We start from the raw sequence: 24,349 nt of genomic DNA, 5'->3' as shown, positions 1-24,349 counted from the left end.
CTACTATATGTGTTCTATATTAAACTCGGCCTAGTGCTATTTATAAATATACGTTATTATTATTATTTTGCATTCAATACTAAGCTATCCCTTATCCATTTACTAAAATATGTTTGATTCATGTTAATATGTATTTAAAGAAATTTAAATTTGTGGCTGAAATCAAAAATATATATATATAAAAAATGTCTAATCAACCAAAGATTTAGTGACCCCTCTGCAGTACCTCCGTGACCTCTACAGGGGCCGCGGACCCCCTGTTGAAAAATATTTAACGCATGCGGCGCGTTGTGATGGGCCAGTCAAAAGGATAAGTATGATTTCTATCTATAGCACAGATTAAGACTGCAGGATATCTAGCACTGTATTCACTTGATGGCTGTATTACACTCATCACACTGTGGAGGGAAAACAGTCTGTTATATGGTGCTGTTATCTGTCATTTGACAAGAGAAATCAATTCCTCTGAGGGAAACCAGTTCATCCAGTTTTAAATAAGACTAGATATTTATATAAAGGTTAATGTTAAGGCGCTCGCATCGCGGTTAGAGTTAAAGGCATGAATGTAAGTCCTATGAGGCTACTAAGTGTTTGGGTGTTTAAGTGAGGTCGGTAAATAAGAGTATCTGGCCTATAGGTGAGCTGACCTAGTATGAAAGCAGTGTATCAATCTGGGTCAGTTTACACACACACACACACACACGCACGCACACACACATATAAACACACGCGAAAAAGAAACTAACAGGGCTCACTTAACAAAGTCCCATCCCCCCTTTTCACGCTCACACACTATATTAGCTTACTGTACACAGAGCACATGGCTGCACGCTATGTACACATATTTGTCCTGAACACACATTTGCGCACTCGTAGTAAATGGACGCGCGCGCACACGCACGCACAAGGAGCGGAGATGCGCGGCGTGTACGAGATAAAGGCTTCCCCGGCTTCTCCTTTTCCCCAGGCTTTGGCAGGGTCTTTGTCGGTTCTGAAAACGCGCGCGCGCGCGCGCGCACACACAAACACACACACGCGCACGCACCAGTTTTTTATCTGCCACTATAAATCCTTTCACGGATCACTTCCTCAAACCACCCTGCCAATATTCAACTTCCTCGTGGCAGTAAGCGGAGCAGTGAATTGCAGCGGGGAAGATAACACGGAGGAAAGAAAAGAAGGGGAGAGAGTGAGAGGGAGAATGACAGTGGTTTATCAGCCTTACAGTAAATGTTAAAAAAAGACTGTTCTACAGCTCGGTGATGGCGCTGAAGAGAATTTATGGCTTCGTGGCGTGGAGTTTAAAAATGTGTCTTGTCTTGCTGTTGTCTTTCAGGTCTTATTGCAGTTCTGTGCCAGATCTGAGTATCAATATTCTGCAGAAGCCCTTAAACACTGAGGTATTTTTCAGTTCAACATGTGGCTTATCTGATCCCTGCTAGCTTGTGGAAATATTAGATAAGGCACGCAATGCACGTAAATAATGCTACGATAAAGTCTACAGATAAAATAACAGTAAAGAACTTTCATTTGACCTGGACTGAAGTAAGATTTCGAGAAACTCTGAAACCGCCTGTTTAAGTTTTCCCAGTGGGGCCGAACCAAATTCCAGAGATGACCGTTACGATATTCCCCTGTAGAGCAAGAAGGTCTGTGTGGAGACTCTGTGCCCTTTGATCTGATAATTCTTTGGCTGTCTGGATGCCTGAAGATGACCCTCTCTGCACAGTGGGGACCTCACACCTCTAACACACATTTGAGTGACAGATGGTAAATATGCCTGCAGAAGTCAGTAAGCAAACAAAAAAACAAACAAAAAAAAAGGGGGAAGCCTTTGCAGACGCTTCTCTTTTGTTCTGTTTTTATTTTTTTCCCCAGCTTGTTCCAGCTCTCTTACTCTGTGCGTTTGGCTACTGTCACTCTCTGCCAAGTCTTCAACACCACTCTGCCTTTAACTTCTGCTCCCTCGAGACTTCCAATAGCTCTTAGCTCCCCCTCCATATCAGTCTAGTCCCATTTTATTCATGCTTTTTTGCTGCTTGTTTTATTTTTTCCTGTATTGATACTTCCTCGCAACACAGGACTCCTACTCTCACTCTCACACAGAGAGAAACACAAAGGAGGCTAATGTGTTTATCAGCTCCAAATCCGATCAGCGAATGATCCCGCTTTCTTCCTTTCGCGTTGGGAACCTTTGGTGACATAACCAGAAATGTTGAGGACAGGCTTTCAGTGTCTCCAGAGTGTCAAAGTGCTCTCCTATGAGCTTTTAATGGGCCATAATCACTGTAAGTACCACTTGGTTTTTTATTTTATTATTTTTTTTTGCGAGAGTGAGCTCACTTTATCACATGCGCCTCTTATGTAAAAAGGACACAATCAAATGCGAGCCCTGCCACATGCGTGCATCACTCTGTTTGCCCTTTGAGCTGGGCAGTTTGCTCAGCGGCGGGGGAAATATCAGGTGCCTCGCTCGGCCCGCGCGGGCTGCTGAGGTATTTCTTTATCACCAAATTACCTCGCGTAGGAAACTAGGCAATGTCCCAGTTGAGAGCATTAATGATTGATAAACTCCTTTCATCAACACACGAACGCTGACACACACACACACACACACACACACGCTCACAATGGCCCATGCAGGATTTGAGCAAAACCTTTGCGAGGCTTTTATGTGCAACTCTTTTGAATTTAAGAGAAATTTTATATGTGCAAGAGAGCAGGAAATATCCGTAAAGAGTGAGCCATGGAAAGAATAAAGCCATTCACCTAGCAGCAGTATAGCACACTAGTAAAAGAAACAAGTCAAATGTGTGCGCATTAAAGTGCACAAGCCAAAAACCCTTAAAGAAGTCACACACACGCATCTGGGCGCCTTCACATTTAAATCCGACGACCTCAAAGCTTCCAAACAAGTCCATGAGTTTTCGCCTGTCCCTCACAAAGCTCCACAAAACATCCCCAAAACAATCAAACGCATCTCTTTACCTTCACTTAAGCTCCCGCTGCTTCCCGTGTGTGTCTGTGTGTGTGTGCCAGTTAATTCCCCGTGGTGGTTAAAACAAAGTCAGCACGTGTCCTCCCCAGAAGCAAAGGGGGGAATCCTCGCAACGGTGAGACGTCTCCGGCGACTCCAGCGCAGCAGCGTTTTCACTCTATACGCGCGTTACAGCACATTACTCGCACATGCTGCCTCCTGCATGCCTGGACCAGACTGAAGCCTGAGTGGAGGGTGTGTTTGTGCTGCCTGAGACTGAGCCCGCCCTCTTTTTTCTCTGGTTTCCCCTTCTCTCCCATGCGCGCTCGCCCAGCCCTCCTCCTCTTCCTCCTCCTCCTCCTCCCCCTCCTCTCATCTCTGCTCCCTCTCTCTTTCCCTCTCCCTCCAATTTCACCTCCCCTGGCTTGCCAATTGACTGCCAGCATGTGTGCTGGGTCTGTGCCTCTAAGCCTTTAGATGTCCCAGTCCTCTTTTTAATTGCTGGCGCTCCGGTCTCAAGTTCTACACGCAAACAAAGACACGCGGACAGAGCAGACGAGCACGGGCACGCACAAACACTCACTCCACATAAAGATAATAGATAAACCAAACGAAGACGGAGAGAGAAGCACGGAAATTGCTACCACACATACAATTCGAGTACCCTGAGAAAAAAAAAAGGATGGGGTTTGGATAGGAAGGTGGAAAAGAAAAAAAAGAGCATGGTGGAATATAAGTGGAAACCATAACTGTTTTGGAAATGAGCCACGAGAGCTGCTGGTGCTCTTCTTACACCGCGGCTTCGCTCTCTTTTACAGTTTTCTACTAACCCACGAGGCGTTTTGCAAGAGACGCTCGGACAAAAAGGAAGCAACCAAAAGGAGTGGCGTTTTACTATTTTCTGCCGTGTTTTGAGTATCAAGAAATCACCTCCCTGGAAAGTTCGTGGCCTCCTCCTTCACCTTTTCAGTGGATTCCCACGGTAACCCGGTTTATGGCAAGAAAACTACCAGGATTCACAGTTGCGCCACTCTTGCAGCAACCTCGATTACTCGCCATTTTTGGATGTGCTCAGTATCTTGCAGGCGCTCAGTTTGGAAACGCGTTCCACATCATGGGTAAATTCAAGGATTCAAAGATTTATTTTTTTTTAATTTTGTCATTGTCAACCATACATGAAGCATGAGATGGAACTAAATCGTGCACTCAGGTCCCAATTATTTCCCATAAGTAATTTATACTTACACTGTAACAGCCCTAACGAGCATGGTTTGCATATGTGAACATGACAATGTGAAGCGTGACTTCTGCCAAGAGTGGATCATGTTCCATAGGAATATGTTAAATCTATAGTGTGGGAGTTATACACAGCATAAGCCCTTGTCAAATGAGGCCAGTGCTCCATCCATCCATCCATCCATCCATCCATCCATTTATTTTCATCCATATAGTTGAGGTCAGGCGCAGGTGAGGACCGGTACGCCAGACATCCTCTTCCTAGCATTGCGTTCTGCTTCCCCATGAGACATTCCCGAGGCATTTCCAGACCAGTCAGTATGCACAGTCCCTCCAAGAAAACCCTGGGGTCTTTTTCCTAACAATGTCCCTATAGTGTAAACACAGCATTAGACTACGGCAGAGCCTGCGGCAGGCAAAGTCAGAAATGTAACAATGGTTCTGTGAATTCACCATCTCTACCAAACGGGAGGAATGAAGCTGGAGATGCCAAGGGTCCAATAAACATTTCTGTTGACGCTAATCAGGAGAAAAAGAAATGTTGATTTTCTTTGGTCCGGTTTTTCTTTACTTTGTCTAATTAATCTCACCGTTGCTTTAAACGTCGTTTTTGATAGGAATAAATGTGTGACGTCCAGAATTTCATATTTTCTCACAAACTTTGGAAGATTGAAACTTAAGTTTTCGAGTTTTTGTTCCTATTTTTTCTTTTTTACAAGGAGAAACTTGTTTGAATTTTAAATTACTACGATGTATTCAGTTAAAAAAGTTTAGGTCGCGATCAAAAGACGGGAAGTGTGGAGTAATCTAACGAAACACACGTTTGCAGCTTTTAAAGAGAAACATGTCTGTGCATCATTCTCAAATATGCGCGTTGTGTCTTTAAATCTATAAATATAAAGTACACTCCAATAACTTTCTTTCCCTCTAAAGATCATCATAAACCGCAATGTTTGGCTTCGGAACGTGGGAATTTATGAGAAAAACGGGGACGGATTACGTAACAAACCGATGGTCCCCTGTTGTCTCCCGTCTGCTGTGAAGCCACAGAAAGAAGGGGTGTTTGGTTGTTTAACATTATAGAGGGAAACATGTCGGGACAAAGGGCAGGGGAAGGTAACAGATCCAACCCAACAAAAGGACCTGACACAGTCTCCACAGGGAGGGGAGAAAGGGGAGACAGTCACCAGCACAAAGTATACGCAAGTATACGCACATGCACACTGGTGCCCCGGACAACACACAGACGCACACATTCCCAGCGCATTCACCCCCGGGCACACGATGACATTTCAGCACCTTATTCAGACAATGCCACCGCCAGTGACTCTTCCCTATCGCCCTTCTTTTGTGTGTGTGTAGGTGCACGTACATTACACTATCTGTTCACTGTCAACTCATCAGACCTCCCTCTCATCCACCAGGCCGCCCCCACCCCCCCTTCCCCTCTGCCTCTGTTTGTTGTCTCTGAGAGTTATCTAACGATATAGCTGCAGAGGGCTGCGGTGTGCTGCGATCCAGCTTAAACAGGAAATAACCAATCCAGCAGGAGGAACAGCAACCAGTTCCCACACTCCTACTGCGATTGGACGGTAATGCAATTACCCAAGGAGTGGGGAGAAAATTTGTTAATGATAACTTACAGCGGTGGATGCGACGGCATGTTTGAGCGAGCAGAATGCCGAGGAGGTAACAACAACAGCCGAAGGTGGAGGATGTTATTTTAAGTGGAGAAGGGGGGGGGCGTTGCTTGTTTTGCTTTGTCTGCACATATAATTTGGTTTTGTAATGTGAACACACGTTGTTTCTTCAGCTGCTCAATCAGCAGGTCGGACACAGAGCCACCAGTTGCCCTTCCACCAGTTCCACCTGGCTTCCCGCACACCTGAGCCGGCCTTTCGACACAACAGACTCCGCCTTCCAGATGTTATCGCAGCGTGTACAGTATGTGTGTGTGTGTGGGGGGGTGGCAATATCAGTTAAAAGCTGACAGGATGAGATTGGTTTTTCATTTCATGCTTCCTGCCGTCTCCGCTGCTTCATGAACACACTGCACCGGGACAAAAAAAAAAAGATATGCACATACACACAGTCAGTCAGGATTTCCCCCACCCAGCTGACACCCACCTTGCCACATTTGATAAAATCATCATCACCAGCCATGCGAATACAGCTGATGAATAATGTATACCACCGGGGCCACAATAGTATCAGCTTGCTACCTTTCGTTTGCCACCGGTTGGTCTTCCCACTGCTTGAGGTCATATCAACTAATCCCTGTCTAGCACGGTTACATTTTCCATTAGCAGGGAACGCCACCATATATATGCACTGTAGCATGTGCACAAAGAACACATGACAGACACGTGGACGCACTCCGGACACAAAAATAAATTGGACAGGTATACAGGAAGACCCAGCCGCAGTCATTAATAGTGACGACAGATGTGACTGACAGGCCTTCGAACCGGAGGATAAGCAGGCATCAGGTGTTAGGCTGCATACCTTCATGATCAACACAAAAGAAACTATGTCATGCATCAAGGGACGACGCCATGATGGACAGCTTGGGTTTGACACAATAGGTGAGATGTCAGTTATTTCATTCGTCAAATATGGGAGATTAAAAGTGGGAAAAGCATGTCCCCTCATCCTACCCAACATGTGACCGCAGAGATAAAGGAAGGGCTTCAGTACTCTTGGCATTTGGTTTACATTGTCTTGGATTGGTGATTTACTCCATCCATAGTTGTATTTCACATGCTGCATGTGAATAAATTCTGGTTCATGAGCCTCTTAATGGCCCCTATAGGAGAAGACGGACAATAAACAAGCTGGTATAAAACCAAGCTGATGTTGCTAAAGGGGTAATGGGTTATTTTCCTTATACTGCAAGGTCGTGCGGCACAGCCTTAGCCCAAAGCTATGAATAAAATGAATATTCATAGGAGGGGAGGTTAGCTCATTACCTGCAGTGTGGTTATTAAACAGGTAAGTTGTGTACCGTTCATTTTATTTTGGCCAGTGTCACAAAAATGCTCCTAAACCACTGCATGTGGTTTGTTAAAATGCTCTTCCAGTGTAGAGGAACATGACTTTCAGAGTCTGTTATGTACTTCATTAATGAGTCTGGTTCATAGCTCTGCTGTCTGATAACCACAGACTAACTAAACATCGTCATGGCAACATCGCAGGTAGGAATCTAAGTGAAAATAGCTGGGTTTACATGGAGCCATATATTCTGATTACAATTGGAACACCTCAATCAGGATAGACCTGCTACAGGGGTAGACTATTCCTTTTCCCAAACTGGTTGGAAGTCTTGTAAACGGTGAATCGGAATGAAGTCAGGCTCTGTTCTGTCTGAGCGTGCTCTGTCCTGACGTAAATACGCAGTGACGTTTGAGTGATGTTTCCTCAACTGATCTACGGCTCTGTGGAGAGTTTGTTTTTGATAACTCCTCAAGAACTAGACATTGTCGCATGCTTAGATGGCAGAAAAATAGAAATATTGAACCGTCTAAAAAGGTCCACCAAAAATTAATTGAAGCTGGAATAGACCAAACCATGGAACAACTTTAGAACCGCTGGAAAACTTTGAAGATTAGTTGAGTCGACCAGTTGAGTTGAGTTGGCTTTAACTGTTTTGACAAAGTCAATGAACCCAAAATGTTTTCTTGTTAAGAGTTAGATCCAGCGAGTGAGATGAGACTGATGACACTCTTGTGAAATCTTCGCACTTAATTTGTGTCCTTCCCACACAACACAAATACTAGAAAGCCTTCCCTTGGAGAAACAACACAATTAATACTGCACTAAAATGCTTAGCTTATGCTGACCTAAGCAGAAGGACGAAAAAAACAAGACAGGAGCAAAACACTCAGCACTACTTTAATCATTTAAGACATTATAGTGTCCGACGTGGATCAAGGTCGAGAATAAAACAGGCAGTAAAAATAACACTTAAAGTATTATGCAAGAGTCAGCAGTGATACCTGAAACATCCCAAGAATCAACAAACCAAAGGATTTTGACTAAATTCAGCAGAGAACCCAATGCTATGCACTAGGGATGGGAAAAAATATCGATACGGCAATATATCGCAATATTTTTTCTTCCGATACGATATTGATTTTGATTGTCTTAATATTGATTTTAAAAGAAAAAGTCATGTTTTGGGTCAATCTCGAACAACTTCCCCACCTTCACTACCAAGTGCAAGCAATAAATTGGAAATGGATCATTTTGGAATAATATTGTTTTTAGAATCAATTATTCCAACAAATTATCACTGTCATTTGATGTACATATATGCAATGCATTATATGTATTATATGTTTCTCAGTAAACTATGTAGAATATTGCAATATATCGTAATATCATAATATCGCAATAATGTATCGTATCGTGAAGTCCTTGCCAATACCTACCCCTAGTATGCACTCAGTAGTCTTTTACAAAAGATGAAAAAGACCACCAAGCCTAATGTAAGTTATATTCACAAAGGGTCTCAACACTGAAGTGTATAGAGAACCCGCACCCCCACTATTATTTGATTCTCACCAACCTCTGAAATCCAAAGCTGGAGGTCATCAGAATCCAACAGCATCGAGCACAGCCAATAGAGGACAGAAAACTGGGCAAACAAAAAGATATTCCAAATCAGACAGAGAGGAAGAAAACAACATGAGGACAAACGGTGTCATCTCTTAAGTCGGTGTAGCATCAGAGAAGCGTCTTCATTAAACCTTACAAGTCTGGTTGCCCTTGTTTCAGCTTTGTATTTTTGGATATAACGTGACATGGATGATTGAGAACTTTCACTTGGATGAGAAAGAGGCATCTCTCGTCGCCCGGGAGAGAGGTATCATACTTGCAAATCGTAACATAAACAAGGAACAGTGATAATTAGGGTGCTGGATTCAAAGATGATTATCTGGGATACAAACGCACGGCAGGGGTGGGAACACAGTACATATATATATATATCTATCTGTTTTTATTCTGGTGTACCTCCGCTCTCTTGCTCTCATTTGTAAAGAAAGGATCACGATCAAAGAAAGAAAAAAGTGTGCGATCGTGCGTAGGATGTGAGGAGTCATCTCAGTGAGTGAGAGACAGACAAGGCTGTAGCTGAGCTCAGATGGCTGCGCATGCACCACGCAACCTCCTGACCTTGTCACAAACTCATGAGCAGAGAACTGCACGTCCCGTTTCATTACCCAGACGGCTGCAAATGCGCACAACCGCTCTGCTCTTTTGTTATTGAAGCACGTTCCAGACCCACCATAAGCTCAAACCCTTACGGGGCCGCAGCCTCCAACATCAAAAGATTTCACTCCTCATCAGAGATTCTTGGGCAAGGATGGAAATAAATTCTGACGTGAAATCCTGGAAAAATCGCTGGTCCCGAGATCTAATATTACGCATACAATTGGCCGGCAAACAAACACACTTGTGTTTGTATGAGTTAAAAAGTCAATCACAGTAAAATCGCGCCTTGGCTCTGTAATAACAGAATAATTAATCATTATCCAAGAGTACAAAGAGAATTATAGATCAATGACATTCAGTGGATTTCATTGATGATTTTAGACGTATGATCCCATGGCATGCTGTTAAACCGAAATGGGGAACCAGGACCAGTGTGTAAGATTTTTTTGTTAGCTTAGCTCCTCACGTAGCTAAAGCTGTACAAACCAAACACTGGTTTTGGAGAGAACATTTTGTGTTTCCCACATGCTGGGAAAGGGATTCTTTTGTTATAATGGCACCTCAGTGTGAAAGGCATTTTAAGCACAAGATGAACATTTTGTTCTCAGAGTCAATTTGTTACAATGAGGAAAAATGGGCAAGTGGAAAGAGCAATTTTGGTGATGGGCAAATTTTAATGGTTAGGCGATCAGAGCATCTCTAAAACTCTACCAAAAGTGGTCCAAACAAGTAAAGCTGTTCATGAGAGCCTCATTTAACCTCCTGAGACCCTGTGTCCTCATATGGGGACATTAGGTTTGGTTAGGTTTGTGTCACCTTATTCTGCTTCATTTAGACCTGTTGTCCTCATAAAGAGACTCTTTTGTCTGTCATGAATTGGTAGCGAAGGGTCAATACACTTGTTTATTTATGCTTATTAACTTTTTCATTTGATATGACATGCAAATTGAACAAATTCACATATATTCGTTTGAGGACGGTGGGATTTCATTGTTTCCAAATCTGCTTTTGCATTAAAACTAAACAGTCTTATATTTTGGTACCCATTGGTGACTTAAATTGTAATATACAGTGAAATAATCCCTGTGTCCACATATTTTATTTTCCCAAAAACTACTTCCTGTTCAAAGAAGATGCTTATTTTTTATACTTCTTACTAATCCCAAATACCCAAAGATCTTAATCTTATCTTTAAGAAATTAGGATGCATTCCAAACAAATGCTTGGGCCTCATGAGGTTGAGCACATGGGGAGTAAAAGCCACCCCATGTGCTTGAGCTGAAATTGCTAAAAATGTTAATGGTGTTTTGCATCAAAAGGTGTCATGGAGCCTCACAGAGACGCTGATGCTTTTCCACTGCCGAAAGTCCGACACGATGGGGACATGAAAGTTGGAACTACATCACCAAACAATGGAAGAAGGTTTCCTTGTCTGATGAATCCTGTTTTCTTGACTAGCCGGGTGAGTGTGCGTTGCTTGCTTTTTAGCGTTGTCCTTGGTTTGAAACAATGTCTGGGTGGTGAGTAACATCTACATAAATGTCAGAATGCAGTTTTCTCAGAAAAGCGTCATCAGTGTTGCCTAACACATCATACAAACAGGGATCATGTGAATGCTTCGAAAAGACCGGCGAGCTTTACAGCTACATCGCTTTTGTAGCATAGCAGCTAGTTAGAAACTTGGACGAAGCAAAGTGTTAATGATGAGGTGTTCCAAGTGCTATAATGACATGCAGATGGAGTTTGTTGACTTCCCGTCCCATCCGTGGGTGGATGTAGCACATCATTTCTCGAGAATTTGGAACAATTCCTTGCCAGGAGTTAAACAGCACATGTGTACTGCTGCACACTGGAAATGATACATTTTAAAGATGTGGAAAATGGCGAAACTCCTCTGTGAATGTGTTAGCACGGCCACACAGCTAGCCATTTTCATGAATCACATACTCAACAGCGGTGCCCACACAAATTTTGTACTGGACACTGAGCTCCGCAGAACCTTGCGGATGATTCCGTTTATATTATGCAGACACTCACGAACACGCCTTTTGTAAGCTGCTAGCGTTTAGCCCAAAGCACTGCTAAGTACTGCCCAAGTTATGAAGGCTTTCAAATTTTCTTTCTCTCACTTAATAACATTTTTTTTTTTACACATAAAATTCAACCACACCCATTCAACACATTCATTAAAGAAATCTTCACGTGTGGGTTGTTTCCAGGTCAAGCAGTAGAGACAGAATTAGACCTTTTCTGCCAGGCAGTTGTGCTTGTCTCATTGCATCATTCACTATGTGTAACACACAGGCCTCTCGATTCCACATCATCTAGCTCCATCTAGCCACTCTCAGGTTTCCAGTGTTAAACTCAGCACGACGCAAAGGTGAAGGCAAATGAAGGCAGAATGAATAGCAAAGTATCAGCAGACTAGATAATGTGATAATAAGGTTATTTCACACTTATAAATAAATAAAAATAAACTAAAAAAAAGAAAAGAAAACAGCAGCTACTTGGTGTTGAATTTGTCAGACTGAGCTATAACATCGCAGCTTTAAACACAACCGCTGCCGCCTGTACTGAGTTTCAGCTGCCTCAGCTGAAAGTTGACAGCCCCTGCAACGAAAAAAAGCGGAGTGAGGGGGGGAGAAAATGGAAGATGAGGTTAAGAGGTTGAGTGTGGGAAAAGGAGGGGAGGAGAGGGAAGAAGGGATTAAAGCATCAGAAGGTGTAGTGTTCCTCTGAAAGGCGACGGGGCTGATGGCTGCTCCCACAGGACACACTGGAGGAGTAATCCCGCCAAATGGAAGAGTTTAACGGTTACCACCCACTGAGAAAGATACGCGGAGACAGAGATGAGACGTGTACATGCGCAACATTTTTCTTCCTCGGAGATCTAAGTGGGTTTACAGCAACAAAGAAACCAAGAATAATTCAGGCTGAAAACACACACACGGGCAAACGATTAAGTATTATTAATTAAAATCGTGTCTTTTTGCACAACAAGATGAGATTAAATGAGTCCCTCTCATCGTCCTCCTGCATTTCTGAAAACAGCGTCGTACGCTGAAATGCAAAAATGTCCAAATTTGCACAAGCACACACACAGCACAGCAAAACCCCGCAGAATTTGGAGATATTGTGCAGTGGGATATCAGGTGAGGACACCTGACACCCACTGCATCCTCCGACTCTGAGGCTTTCTGTGTACATCAGCAGAACCAAGGACCATTGTGTCCCGCTATGAAAAAAAAAAAAAAAAAGGACAGAGCCTTGCTGTGTGCATGAATGTATGTGCGCGTGTGTTTGTATGTGTGCGCACGTGCATGTGTGTGCGTGCGCGCCCAAGGCAAATTTGGACTAGTGCGACTCGGCAAACACATCAATGCTGTGGTAAGTTCAAGCTGGCAAGCTCAAATAATTAGAAAATCAAACAGCCGGAAAGCAGAGGAGGCAGAGAAGGATCTGGGATTTTAGTGAGTAGGGCTGAACGCTGCTGCCAAGCCGTGGAACTGTCTAAGCACGGCGAACCCCAAAAATGCCAAAAGACAACCAATGCATCATCCGGCTTTTTGAGGTTTGAAATAAACAAAATATAAAAAATATCAGTCTCATATACTCAATCCTGGATAAACATTTTCCAGAAAGAAAAAAAAAACATTTTACTGTATTTACAACAAAATGCAACTTTCCTGAGTTGCAAAGTTGTCCTTTAAATTGCAGTAAATTACATTATATATGTGTAATTTATGCCACAATAAAGGATAAAAGAATTTTTGACCTCTTCCCATTAACCACCACACACATTTCTTCCAAAATAAGGTCCCGTTTACCGCTCTGTTCTCTTACATTAGTTAATGCAGTGTTTCCATAATTTGCAATGTATTGTTTCACTGAGTGCTGTCACCTCCTATCATCATTATTGATTCTATCAGTCATTGAGCTGTAGATCTGAGGGCCATTTGCATTTGTCAAATTAGCCTTCTTTTGTGCGACCACTGCGGCATTCAATCAGATAACGAATAAGTGGATTAGGGAATTGATTTCAGAAAGTGGACAGAAAACAGTGGTCGTACGTCTCAATTAGACACAGTCATAAACGGAGAAGAGCTCTCTCTAGACACACACACACACACAAACACACAGGGAACCATTGCTCTCAGTCATGTGACAAGCCGGGAAGCCGACCTTTAGATGGGTGAGGTGAGGAAGAAGAAGAGGCTGTTCCCCCATCTCATGAACTCCAGCTGTTTGCGGCTGTTGTTATGGTGCTGTCAAGCACTGACGGGCACATTCAGTGGAAATGTGACAAATTGCCCTCCCCGTGACCTCTTCCCTCGTCCCTGTTTTCCACTGACTAACCGAGCAAAACGTCTGAGGCACAACTTTAGCATTAAAATGGCGTCAGGGTCACGGTTTGCTGATCCTGTTGATTGGTGCATCCATGCGTCATAAAAGGTTCAAGGCTCAACCACACGGGCTTGGGTTTAACTTTCACCAGATCTAATTTTAAACTGGATTTACAAGTATTTAGACCACCTGTTGTAACACGGAAGAAACTGGTTCTCGTCTGAGAAAGGTCAACGTTAGATCCCAGAGGAAACACAGCACACTAAGAGCAAAGCTGAACAGAGTGAACTTGATTAAAAGCCAGCTGATTGTGGGAATATTAACAGTCTTACTAGTCTTGGCTCCATAACTTTGCTCTTAGCGCAATAATCGCTCTCACTCTAACCTCACCTCTGTAATTGCAGGTGTTGTTGTCTCGCCTCCTTCGGCAACGCGAGTCTAATTAAGGCAGGTTAATTGCTGTCCAGGACTAACAAGGCCAGGGGCTCCACCAGTAATTAATACGATAACTTTAAACACCAGCAGATCCTTACTGTATCCACTAGCACCTGCACACACACGCACGCTCACCATGCGTTGTATCCAAAGTGGAGGATATTTGGCTAACTCTAAATAGTTACCCTTGATTAAAGCTCGGCACAGAGCAGAGGTGCCAATTCATTAGGCACACCAGTGGAAACTTTTGTTGTTTCTAATACAACAATCCCTCGCTCATTCTATTCGGCATTTGATTAAAATAACTGAGACAGTGGTTGATTGACGCGTGTTTTCATTCAGGCGGCCGTAGTTTATAGTACTACTGAACAGGAATGCTTGTGGTAATGCTTGTATTATTTCAGTCAGTGGGCAAGGCTAAGTAACACCAACAAGAACAATACAGTTTAACACCAAGTGGAGGAGCTAAGATTTAGTGCCGTTTGTTTTCGGCATTGTGCCTAAAGAACTGGCAAGTGAGCGCAGTATCACGTTTGTGTTGTGTTGTGGGAACAGAATGAGTAAGAGGAAAAGATGCAGAAAAAAAAAACACACTTTTCCCAGTTCCTGGTCGTTGTTCATCAGCTAAAATAACTTTGGGTTTTTAACAGTCGTTCACACAAAACAAAGAAAGCTGAATATGTCCAATAATGTCCAGGGACTTTATTTGAGAAGACTGAGAAAAGAGACAAACCCCAGCCTTCGCGCGGTTCGAATCCCTGAACATGCTTTACTTTCCAAAAAAGTAGATGAATAATTAAGCAAAACATGGGGTGAAGTGTATAATTTCATGCTGGGTATTTCAAAAGAATGCAAAATATGCGCATATTAGCAGAGTAATTTCCTCCTTCGTATCAAAGAGCGACGGGGTCAGAGCCGAGACGCTCTCTATTATCGGTAATGGCCAGAAAGGAGAAGGAAAGAGCGGGAGAAAAAAAAAAAAAGGCCCGGGAGAGGGAAGCAGCTCCGGTCTGGTTACAGACAATATAGTTTTCTCCCCATCTCTCCAGACTTCCCTCTCGCCCCAGACAAAACTGTGTGCGGTGGTCTCCATTCAGCTGGGACCTACAGAGCACTTCACACCTGTGCAGCACATCTCACATGCGCATACAGTATGAGAGTTAATGGGAAAAAAAACTCAACACACAAGCGCACCAGTGCACACTGTGAGCTTCCGAGAAAGAAATCAATTGCAAAAAAAAAAAAAGCATGAAATGTGTGGTGTCACTGCCTACACAGAGAGGTCAACGTTAAGGCAGCGAACTCAGCCTCTGCATGTGTGAGTAAAGGCCGATCTATCGCTCCGATCGCTACTCGGAAACGGAAAGTTCCTCTGGACTGTGAAACACCTTTTTCCCTGCTCCCCGTCCTCCCCGTTCCATTTAAGCTAACAGCTTCTGACAACTGGCTTATTCTCTTCATCTTGCTCAGCACTTCCTGTTTCTGTAACTACCGGCTAAATATTTGCTTAGATAACAGGAGGACAGGGAAAGAATTTGCATAACTGAGTCTGGATCCTGTCCGCAGGGGAGAAATCTGCATGGGTGGACTCGGGGGGGAACGAAGGGGTGGGGGGACGGGAGGGAAGGCAGCAATTCCAGACTCATTTCATTCAATTTATATGTATAAAACATGCAGATGAGCACGAGGATCGCTGGTTTATTTCCCACACGCTTTCACACAATGGTCGTGTGAACTAGTGGCCTTCCCATCAGGCTCAGATGTTATACCTTGTGCCATTAATGAAATGTTTGCATGCTAACACAGTGCAGCCATGGTTAACATTTTAGCTGGGCAAAACTGCTCATCTGTTCAACTGCCTAATCTTTGAAATATTTAGTTTACAGTTATATAAAGCAAAGTAAAGCAAAAAATAATGGCCGATTATTAACTAATACGGTGCAATGTGGTATAAAATCCCTAGAAATGCGATAAATACAAACAAATGTCGTTTGCTTGTCTGTAAAGTATGTAACTTGTTTGGTAATGTCATGTGATAGTCCCATTCAGCATTTAGACACAGCAGCGTCTGTGGAATGTCACGCAAGGTCAGCATCTGGAAATGCGCTCAGCTGCCAAATATCCGATCACGTCGGCGTCCCTTGCCATTCCAATCTAGCGAAGAGAGTTGGAGATCCTAGAAAGAATAATAAGCATAGAGGTGAGAGTTATGGTCGTGCAGGGCTGGCAGCTCACCCAGTTCAGAGGTCGAACCGCTGGTCTGCTGCTTGACCATGGATGAGAAAAGGGTCGCAATGTGCTAAACAGGCCCTTGAGTCCCCCCGGAGTCGCTTCTGAGCAGAGCGAACCCGCTGTTTTTCACTGAGGCTGCTGAATAATTATCACCCATGTGATACAGAAACATGTATCTATCTATCTAGCGAGAGATGGAGAGAGAGAAAAGACTAAAGTAGGTGTCACATCTGAGAACGTCTCAGCGTCCGGGGGCTCCGCTCACATGATCCCATGACACACACCTCACAGGGTCAAAGGTTAGGTCACAGGGGCCTTGTAATTAGTCTGTCTACCACCCGGCCATGTCTCATAGGATGGGCACCATTTATGGCATCTCACCCCTGACCTATGGCTCCTGGTCTCTAAAATATCCCCCCACAATGTCAGTGGTAGACGGTGTACCGGAAGGTGAACTTTCACCCCCTGGAGAATAGAGGAAGGTCAATGGGGAGTGACGAGCGATACCTCAATGGGAGCATTCAGGACTGAGGGCAGGATAGCTTCCAAACATGCACCTGTGTGCATGCCCTATGGCATTTGTATCATAAATCACACAACCTTACATCAGTAATATATCTCCGGTTTAGACCAATTGCTCGGTGGCTGCAATTTAATTCCAAACCGGAACTAATGAGACATTTTTCCTGAATAATGTCCACTAGCGTCAACTGACCGACAACCAAGAAAGGAGAATAACGTGCACAAATGTACAGACTGAGGACATACAGATGGGGTCTTGTGTCTGTGCTTCATCTTATGTGGTCATACTGTTATGTTTAGGCTCTGTATATACCATGCAGCCCGTTAAACAAGTAAAAGCCTGTCCAGAGTGTTCAGCTGGAGTGCTAGGCCATACATTTATCACCGCAGCCCAGGGGGGAAAGCCGTCTCAGAAATGTGTCCACACTGGTTCTCGTCAAGCAGTGCTTCAGAGTGCAAAGCAAAAAAAATAAAAATAAAAAAAATTAAAATTAAATTCCACCTAGCCACACAGGCAAACACACACAAACACGCACGCCAGTGAAGCGTCCACTTACGTAACTTTAAAAAGCAGAGCCTCCGCGTCTGAGTCATCACCGTGTGAACACGGGCAGGGCAGCCTCGCCACCTCCCTGCTGAGATTGCGTAGATGTGGGTGTGGGGTATCAGTTTACAGTTGAAGTTTTCTCTCCTGTTTCTTTTTTGATAGGCACATTGCACGCGCTCACCCTCACCCATTCACCGCGGGTGCGAAACCCGACAAAGGCTTGAATGCGGCAGGACAGGTTCACATGTGCTTCTGGGAAGGACACAGAAACTCGTGTGGCCCTGGAGCAATGGCTACTGAAGGAAGAATACACCTCAAGCACCACCTTTCACCTGTAATCTTGAAGCGCAGTGACAGTCGAGTGTTACTGTACTAGGTGTAGTCGTGTGGTTTGCATTCTAGGATTTCACTGAAACTGATAAAGGTCTGACGTTTGTGTTCACATATAAACTGTGTGTGAACTAAAACCTGCGCGTTTCACTTTTTTTCCCCCCCACTTGTGATATTCTGAGTATTTTCCCTATGTCCTATGCTTTTGTTGAACTCCTCTGCTGTCGTGCCCTCTCTACCTCACTGTCAGCTGCATTGGCAGTCTCTATTATTCATCACCTCCACTCCCAGGCTATTTATACCAGCCTTTACAGTCAGTATGTCTTTCTGCTCTGCTGGATCCATCTGTCTACACTAATACAGCCATTTCAACTTGCAGATTTGGGCTGCTTTTGAGTTCTCAGCCTGAAAGCGTCACTAACAATGTTGACGGGAACAGTAAAAGCCCTTGCGATTTTGCACGAACCGAACAATTTCCACAAGCATCGCGACGTATATGGTCATCTCACTGCACATCTTGCAAAACTAAACATTCTCTGTTTGGATTCAAAGTGCAAAACACTTCCTCTGGATTGCTACCTGACGAGGAGCATCCGATATGTAATTTCTCTGGGATAGGAGCACACGTGGGAACATGTACAATTCCAGAGAAAAGAAAGAAAGAAAGTAAAACAAAAAAAACAGTGTGTACAGTGTTCAGCTGTTCAGTTTATAAATGGATGGATGAAAAATAGAGGGCTAGGATTCCAGTTTCAGCCGAAATGTTTTCCATCACAAGCTGTTATTTATATTTTACTAGGTGGTCTCTTGTAGCTGTCTGGGATGCTCACACAATTGAATGTTTTTATAAATGTACAACAGCAATTCATAATTCATAATGAGCATTTTCCTATCTAGTATGTACGTATACATACACATATATACACACATATGTATATATATATACATATACATATATATATACATATACATACATATATACACACATATATATACATACACACACACATATATATATACATATATAAATGTACATATGTACATACATATATATTATCTTGTAGTGGGATAAAATGTGATCTGATCAACTTGTGATGAAGCATAGCATCTGACTAGTAATTGTTGCCATTTGAGATATTATGAGTAGCAACGCCCTCTAGAGGAACATGGGGTTTAATACAGCAGAAAGTTCATCAATAAAGAATATAATCCGTTGCTTCTAAAAATGTATGGTTTATTAACTAAATTATATATATATACATAAAATGTCTTAAAATTTTTAATTTACTTGTCTCTTTGTTGTCCTGTGTGTTCTTCAGGGTACCTTCAGAACTTCTCAAACTGCCTCTTTCTCATGGACTGCGCCGATTATCATCTCAAGAAGACCACCAGTGGCTGCCGTCATCCCAGATACCTGTCACAACAAGGATTCCTGAGACAGTATACATCCAACTAGAGTAACACAAACACACAAACATTCAAATAGTTGCCACAGTAGGGGAAGCATGGGTGAATTAAAGACAGCTCTAGTTTCATGACCACACTGCACAAAAGCAGGGCCTCCTCTAAATGAAACACAGCCAACCAATACACCTGTGCTTTCCCAAATTTAATTATTAACTGCTGCTGTAGGGCAGATAAAGCAACTCTCAGATTACACTATCACATTTTTTAATTTTTTTCATTGTTTTGTTTGGAGACTGTATAATCTCCCTGTTATCTATGCCACTGTGTATTTTACAATTAAGATTCCTCGAGGGTGTAAACTGCGTCACCTGGAAAAACAGAATTCATTCCTAGGATACTTACTCTGTCGAATGAATTTGGAGGACAGGTCAACCTTAAGGAGTGTCATTGCTATGGGGCGGGTGGTACAGGTCTAAATAACATCCACATGAGTGAAAGTCCAAACGTAGAACAGAACAGCAGAACACTGAATCATCACAAGATGGTCACTCTTATAAACTTTTCCCGTCAGTGGTTTTAATGTTGTGCCTGTTATGTGTGCCACCTGCTTTGTTTGTGTCAAAATATCAAGTTTTGTTTAGGGAATTGTGCAAATTGTGAAATGAAATAAAGCCAATAGGACTTTAGTTTAAAACACGGGTACTAAAATGTTCGACTGTATTACTACACTGCCTGGACGAAAAAAAAATAAAATAAAACCCCCTGGATTTAATTAAACCAGTCGTTTAACCCCAAACAATGCAACGAGTGGCTTCTCATTTTTCAAAACAACCATTTTGATTTCCCTGATGGCACGGGCATATTCCAAGACGACAATGTCACAATTCATCGGCTCAAATTGTGAAAGAGTGGTTCAGGGAGCACGAGACGTCATTGTCATTCCATAGCTTCAACCCACTGAGAATCTTTGCGATGTGCTGGAGAAGGCTTCGCACAGTGGTCAGACCTTCCCACCAATCAAATAAGATCCTGGTGAAAAATGAATGCAACACTGGATGGAAATAAATCTTGTGACACTGCATAGGCTTAATAAAACACTGAGACAGCAAATGTGGGCTGTAATCAAAACTAAAGGCGGTCAAACGAAACTTAAGAGAGACCTTTTCTTTTCGTAGATAGAAAGCACCTGACTATGCAGAAATTATCTAGTAGCGTTAAGCTTAAATTTCTTGTAAGTCACAAAAGACAATCAGTGTCTCAATTGAAGAAGCTGATATTCTGGGTAACTACTAGGACTGACTACAGCTACACTCAGTGTAACTATCGCACAAACATGATGTCAGACTTTAGTCACAACTTGGAAACGAAATGCTGAACTTTGTACCGTTGCCATCACACACAGACTATAAATGACACACCACTCACATGATTCAGATAAACAATTTATTCATCTTGTGAATTGTATCTGGTTATTATTTGTGCGTTACCAATTCTTTGGGAATAAAACTAATCCGCAGACATAAACTCTTACATACAACTGTCATTAGGAACAGACGGGGCAAAGAGTGGCTCATCTACTCTCCAGACTAGTCGACAAAAAGCCATAGAGAATTGAAAAGGGGCAAACTGTCACATCAAGTAGTTATGTTGGTCTTATTAAGTGCAGTGGGGAAAAGCGTCTTCAGTGCATCGAGTTGTAGCATTTTGGTTACTGGGCGATGCCGATAACTCCACAGGCCAGACGTGCACCAGCATTGCCGGTCTTCAGGCTCTCCTCGTTCCCTCCTTTTCCAAGGTCATCTTTCTTCTCGTGGATCTTTAATAAACAGGACAAATGATTTTCCATTGACAAATCACAACTTAGGTATTGAACTCCATATTAAGTCTTAAATTTTGTTGGTTTGTGTGAGCAAAAGGACACTTTTTCTTACCACCATGGTTCTGCCAATGATGGAGTCGGGGCCCGTGAGGGTGATTATCTTGTCTGTGATGTCGAGCTTGGCGACGTTATCTGCTCCTGCAGTCACGTTGCCCAGGTCTCCAACATGTCTGTTTGCATAAAAATGATTTAGTTATAATTTACTAACAGGAAACAAGTCTACAGCTTTAATGGAGACAACTATAGATTGTTTTAGACTGTACAAAGTATTATACCAGAAATCAGCATAAAAAAAATGTACTTTCAACCACGTGTTAAGACAATAATAATAAAAAAAAAACCTGTAAAACAGGATTTGACAGGATTTGGGTAGTTTGTATTAATCTGTGAAAAAGACTTGTGGTTAGATTACAGCAGACTGCAATAGGCCCATAATCACTGGAGTTTCAGCAGCGGCTAAAAATAACGATGAAAAAGGAGAAGTCGGTCTGAAACCCTGTTTTTTTGGTCAAATGCAGCTGTAGATATTCCTCAAATGTAGTATCCATTTCCCTCCCACCATATTTTCTGTTTTCTGCCTCAACTATGACTTTTAAACACAAGTTGCTTCCTAAAAACTGGTGCTCTTCAAGTTAAATCCACTATTAAAAAAAATCTGCACATAAAAAGCAAATCAATACTAATGTCAGATGTTTATCTACTGGTGAAAATAGCGGTCACCAAACAGCCTATCAAGTTACATTCACTGTATGCAAAACTATGCAAACCTCTGAGCTGACTCTAAATCAAGTTAAATGCAACTTACCTGACTAAACAAACCTTTTGTAACCACGACTAAATTGAATCTTGCGTGACAGCTTTTGTTTTGTCCCTCCCTGCTATACAAATACTTGAGCTTTGTCAGTTATTGGTCAAATATGTCAAACGTGATGAAAAAAGTCCCACAGTGTTTTCCTGAACACTATAAAGGCTTGTTACAATAGTAGTGAACTCGCCTTTCTGCATCATTGGGGCCAGCGTGATTCTTGTTGTAGGGGTTGAAGTGAGGGCCGGCACTGATGCACCCTGAGGAAAAAAGAACACATGAGACAACTCAGACACAAAGTAATATTAACTTGAATGTCCAGCGTGTGGATCATCACACTGGCTACTGTCAGATGCTCACCGTTTGTGTTATCTCCAAAGGCGTGGACATGGAAGCCATGTTCACCGGGGGCAAGACCTTTGATTTCTCCCGTTACCTTCACAGGGGCAGAATCTCCCTGGCAGATGGAGAAAACGCAACTTAGGAGGCCATTCAAATACAAAAAAAAAAAAAAGTGCTGTCAAAACCAGATGGCCAGAGTCGCTAGAAGCTAAAACAAGGATCACTTCTAGACAATCACAAGCCCTGCGAAAGGCAAACATTTTCTGTAGTAAAATAAAATGGAAAAGAATATATATGAGTCATATAACTACAGGCCATTGCTAAAAAGGGGCATGTCTAAAACACGAACTCCCAAACACATACACAAACACAAATGCCTCTGCCAAGAAAAAACATACAAACCGATCTGTGACATTAAAACTACCAACAGTATTTCTTCATTAAAATGCATCAGTGGCCACATGGTACGAGACCTTCAATAACAATATGTGGCGTATAATAAAATAGTGGCGTGTTTCGCCCCCGATATCCTTATCAGACAGGCTAAACATGCCAAATGCACCGAGAACAAGGGCGGACAGTGACTCAGCAAAAATCTGATTACCAGATAAGCTTTTTACGCTTATTTCACACACCAACAACAACAATGTGTTTTCACCGAGACACGTTGAAGCGGTTGTGCTTGTAGTTCTGCAAGCCACACACTTAAATGCACTGTTACATGCTGGTATTGCGAAGGTAACGTGCAACTTGTGCAACAGGCTGTTGTGCTCTGAATCATTAACAAATCCCTGGCCTTAAAGCGTTCAAAGGTTACGTGTTTAATGTCGAGGCGCTGATTTCATTCATTGAGTGCACAATTCCCCAAACAAACAAGCCACTTTGAATAAGAAGCGACAAGCAGCAGACTTGGCTGAATGCGTAGTTCACGCCGATTGACGTTTTGCAACACACAGGGGACCGCCAATTTCCATCGAATAACGCGAACGCTGTTAGCTAGCCCATGCAAAGCATACTGCCAAATCTGCGCAAGTTCGACGCCTTGTCGATTAAATGTCACATTTAGCCTGCGACTTCACTAGTATTGACCCAGAAACCTTGACCACTAGCTTGTGAATGGATGAACTTAATGTTAGCCAGCTTAGCATTCGAGCGCCGTGCTTGTCCTCTCTCGTTTCTCTCTAAAAACAAACGGCAAACTAGACCGTCTCTCCTGTTATCACGCTGCGGCAAACCTTACCTCCTGCTCGAAGTAAACTGTCCCGCTGGTCTCCCCAGCTCCTTTCAACACGCACACAGCTTTGAGCACCATGTTTGCAGCACTACTTTCACAGTCACACCAACTTAGCGTCGCAAGCGTGCTCTTTTGCTACTGGACTGGCAACCAATCAAATGTGTGTATGCGGTCAGTGGGCGGGCCTACGTCAGAGACAACCAATGAGAACCATCCACAATTGAAAGGACACGTTTTGATTGGTCGGTTGGTACCATTCACACAAACGAATAACTTAACATTACAGATGCCCCAGAGTGTTTCTTACAATAAATGTTGATTTGTAAATTTTTTATTCGTGCTTTCAATCATAGCTTAATGATTACATAACATTACACAAGGTTGGTATTTGCGTTATCATGACTGCCACGTTAAAGTGCTAGTTGTTTAAAGGATTTATCCAATGTGAACCCAGTTTTAATAATACTGGTTAGTAAAGGTTAATAATTAACCTTACAGCAAATGTTGATAATAAAGAGAATTTCAATATAAATTTAAAAGCAAGTTAAAAACCCTAATCTTTTTTGTCTTCTTTATGGTGCAACAAAGCATTATCATTAAATCTAGACTGGTCTTTCATGAAGACAAAACATCTGAAAGGGAGAATTATAAAGGAAGCAAAGCCACTGATTCCATTAGCCTTTTCTAGGAGGATCAGACAAATAGTGGACTATTGTTTTATTCTTCACTTAGTTATGAGGATAATAGACAATAGGAAATATTAGACCTGTGGGATTTAAACAGCATGTATTAGGTCATCCTTGTGTACATTTGATCAGTAAAGAACAGTAAAGCGCAGAACACAA

At 42.7% G+C, this 24,349-nt stretch overlaps 2 protein-coding genes across 3 annotated transcripts in view; both read right to left on the bottom strand.

Moving 5' to 3' along the window:
• tiam1a (TIAM Rac1 associated GEF 1a) overlaps positions 1-3,209 on the bottom strand; it is a 51,172-nt gene extending 47,963 nt beyond the window's left edge. For both annotated transcript variants that reach the window (XM_047607334.1, XM_047607335.1), the window contains exon 1: positions 2,989-3,209. The gene's annotated coding sequence lies outside the window, so the exon portion shown is untranslated. The remainder of the gene's footprint in view (positions 1-2,988) is intronic.
• Positions 3,210-20,673: 17,464 nt separating this feature from the next.
• Positions 20,674-23,653, bottom strand: sod1 (superoxide dismutase 1, soluble). The gene is made up of 5 exons (XM_047608028.1): positions 23,511-23,653; positions 22,289-22,385; positions 22,119-22,188; positions 21,176-21,293; positions 20,674-21,060 (listed from the first exon to the last, which is right to left on the bottom strand). Exons 1-5 carry the CDS (start codon positions 23,580-23,582, stop codon positions 20,953-20,955), a joined length of 465 nt encoding a protein of 154 aa, XP_047463984.1. The 5' UTR covers positions 23,583-23,653; the 3' UTR covers positions 20,674-20,952.
• Positions 23,654-24,349: the final 696 nt, after the last annotated feature.

This window comes from Mugil cephalus, chromosome 15 (genome assembly GCF_022458985.1).
Source record: "Mugil cephalus isolate CIBA_MC_2020 chromosome 15, CIBA_Mcephalus_1.1, whole genome shotgun sequence".
Taxonomy (NCBI): Eukaryota; Metazoa; Chordata; class Actinopteri; order Mugiliformes; family Mugilidae; genus Mugil; species Mugil cephalus.
The sequence above is the reverse complement of the archived record's forward strand: the minus strand, read 5'-3'. Positions and strand labels throughout refer to the sequence as shown.

Excerpts from the sequence above, each read along its gene's own strand:
- sod1 (XM_047608028.1), bottom strand. The coding sequence starts at position 23,582 with ATGGTGCTCAAAGCTGTGTGCGTGTTGAAAGGAGCTGGGGAGACCAGC. Across the intron at positions 22,189-22,288 it reads CTTTGGAGATAACACAAACG|GGTGCATCAGTGCCGGCCCT; the intron begins GTGAGCATCTGA and ends TTTTTTCCTCAG. Across the intron at positions 21,294-22,118 it reads GGCCCCAATGATGCAGAAAG|ACATGTTGGAGACCTGGGCA; the intron begins GCGAGTTCACTA and ends TTATGCAAACAG.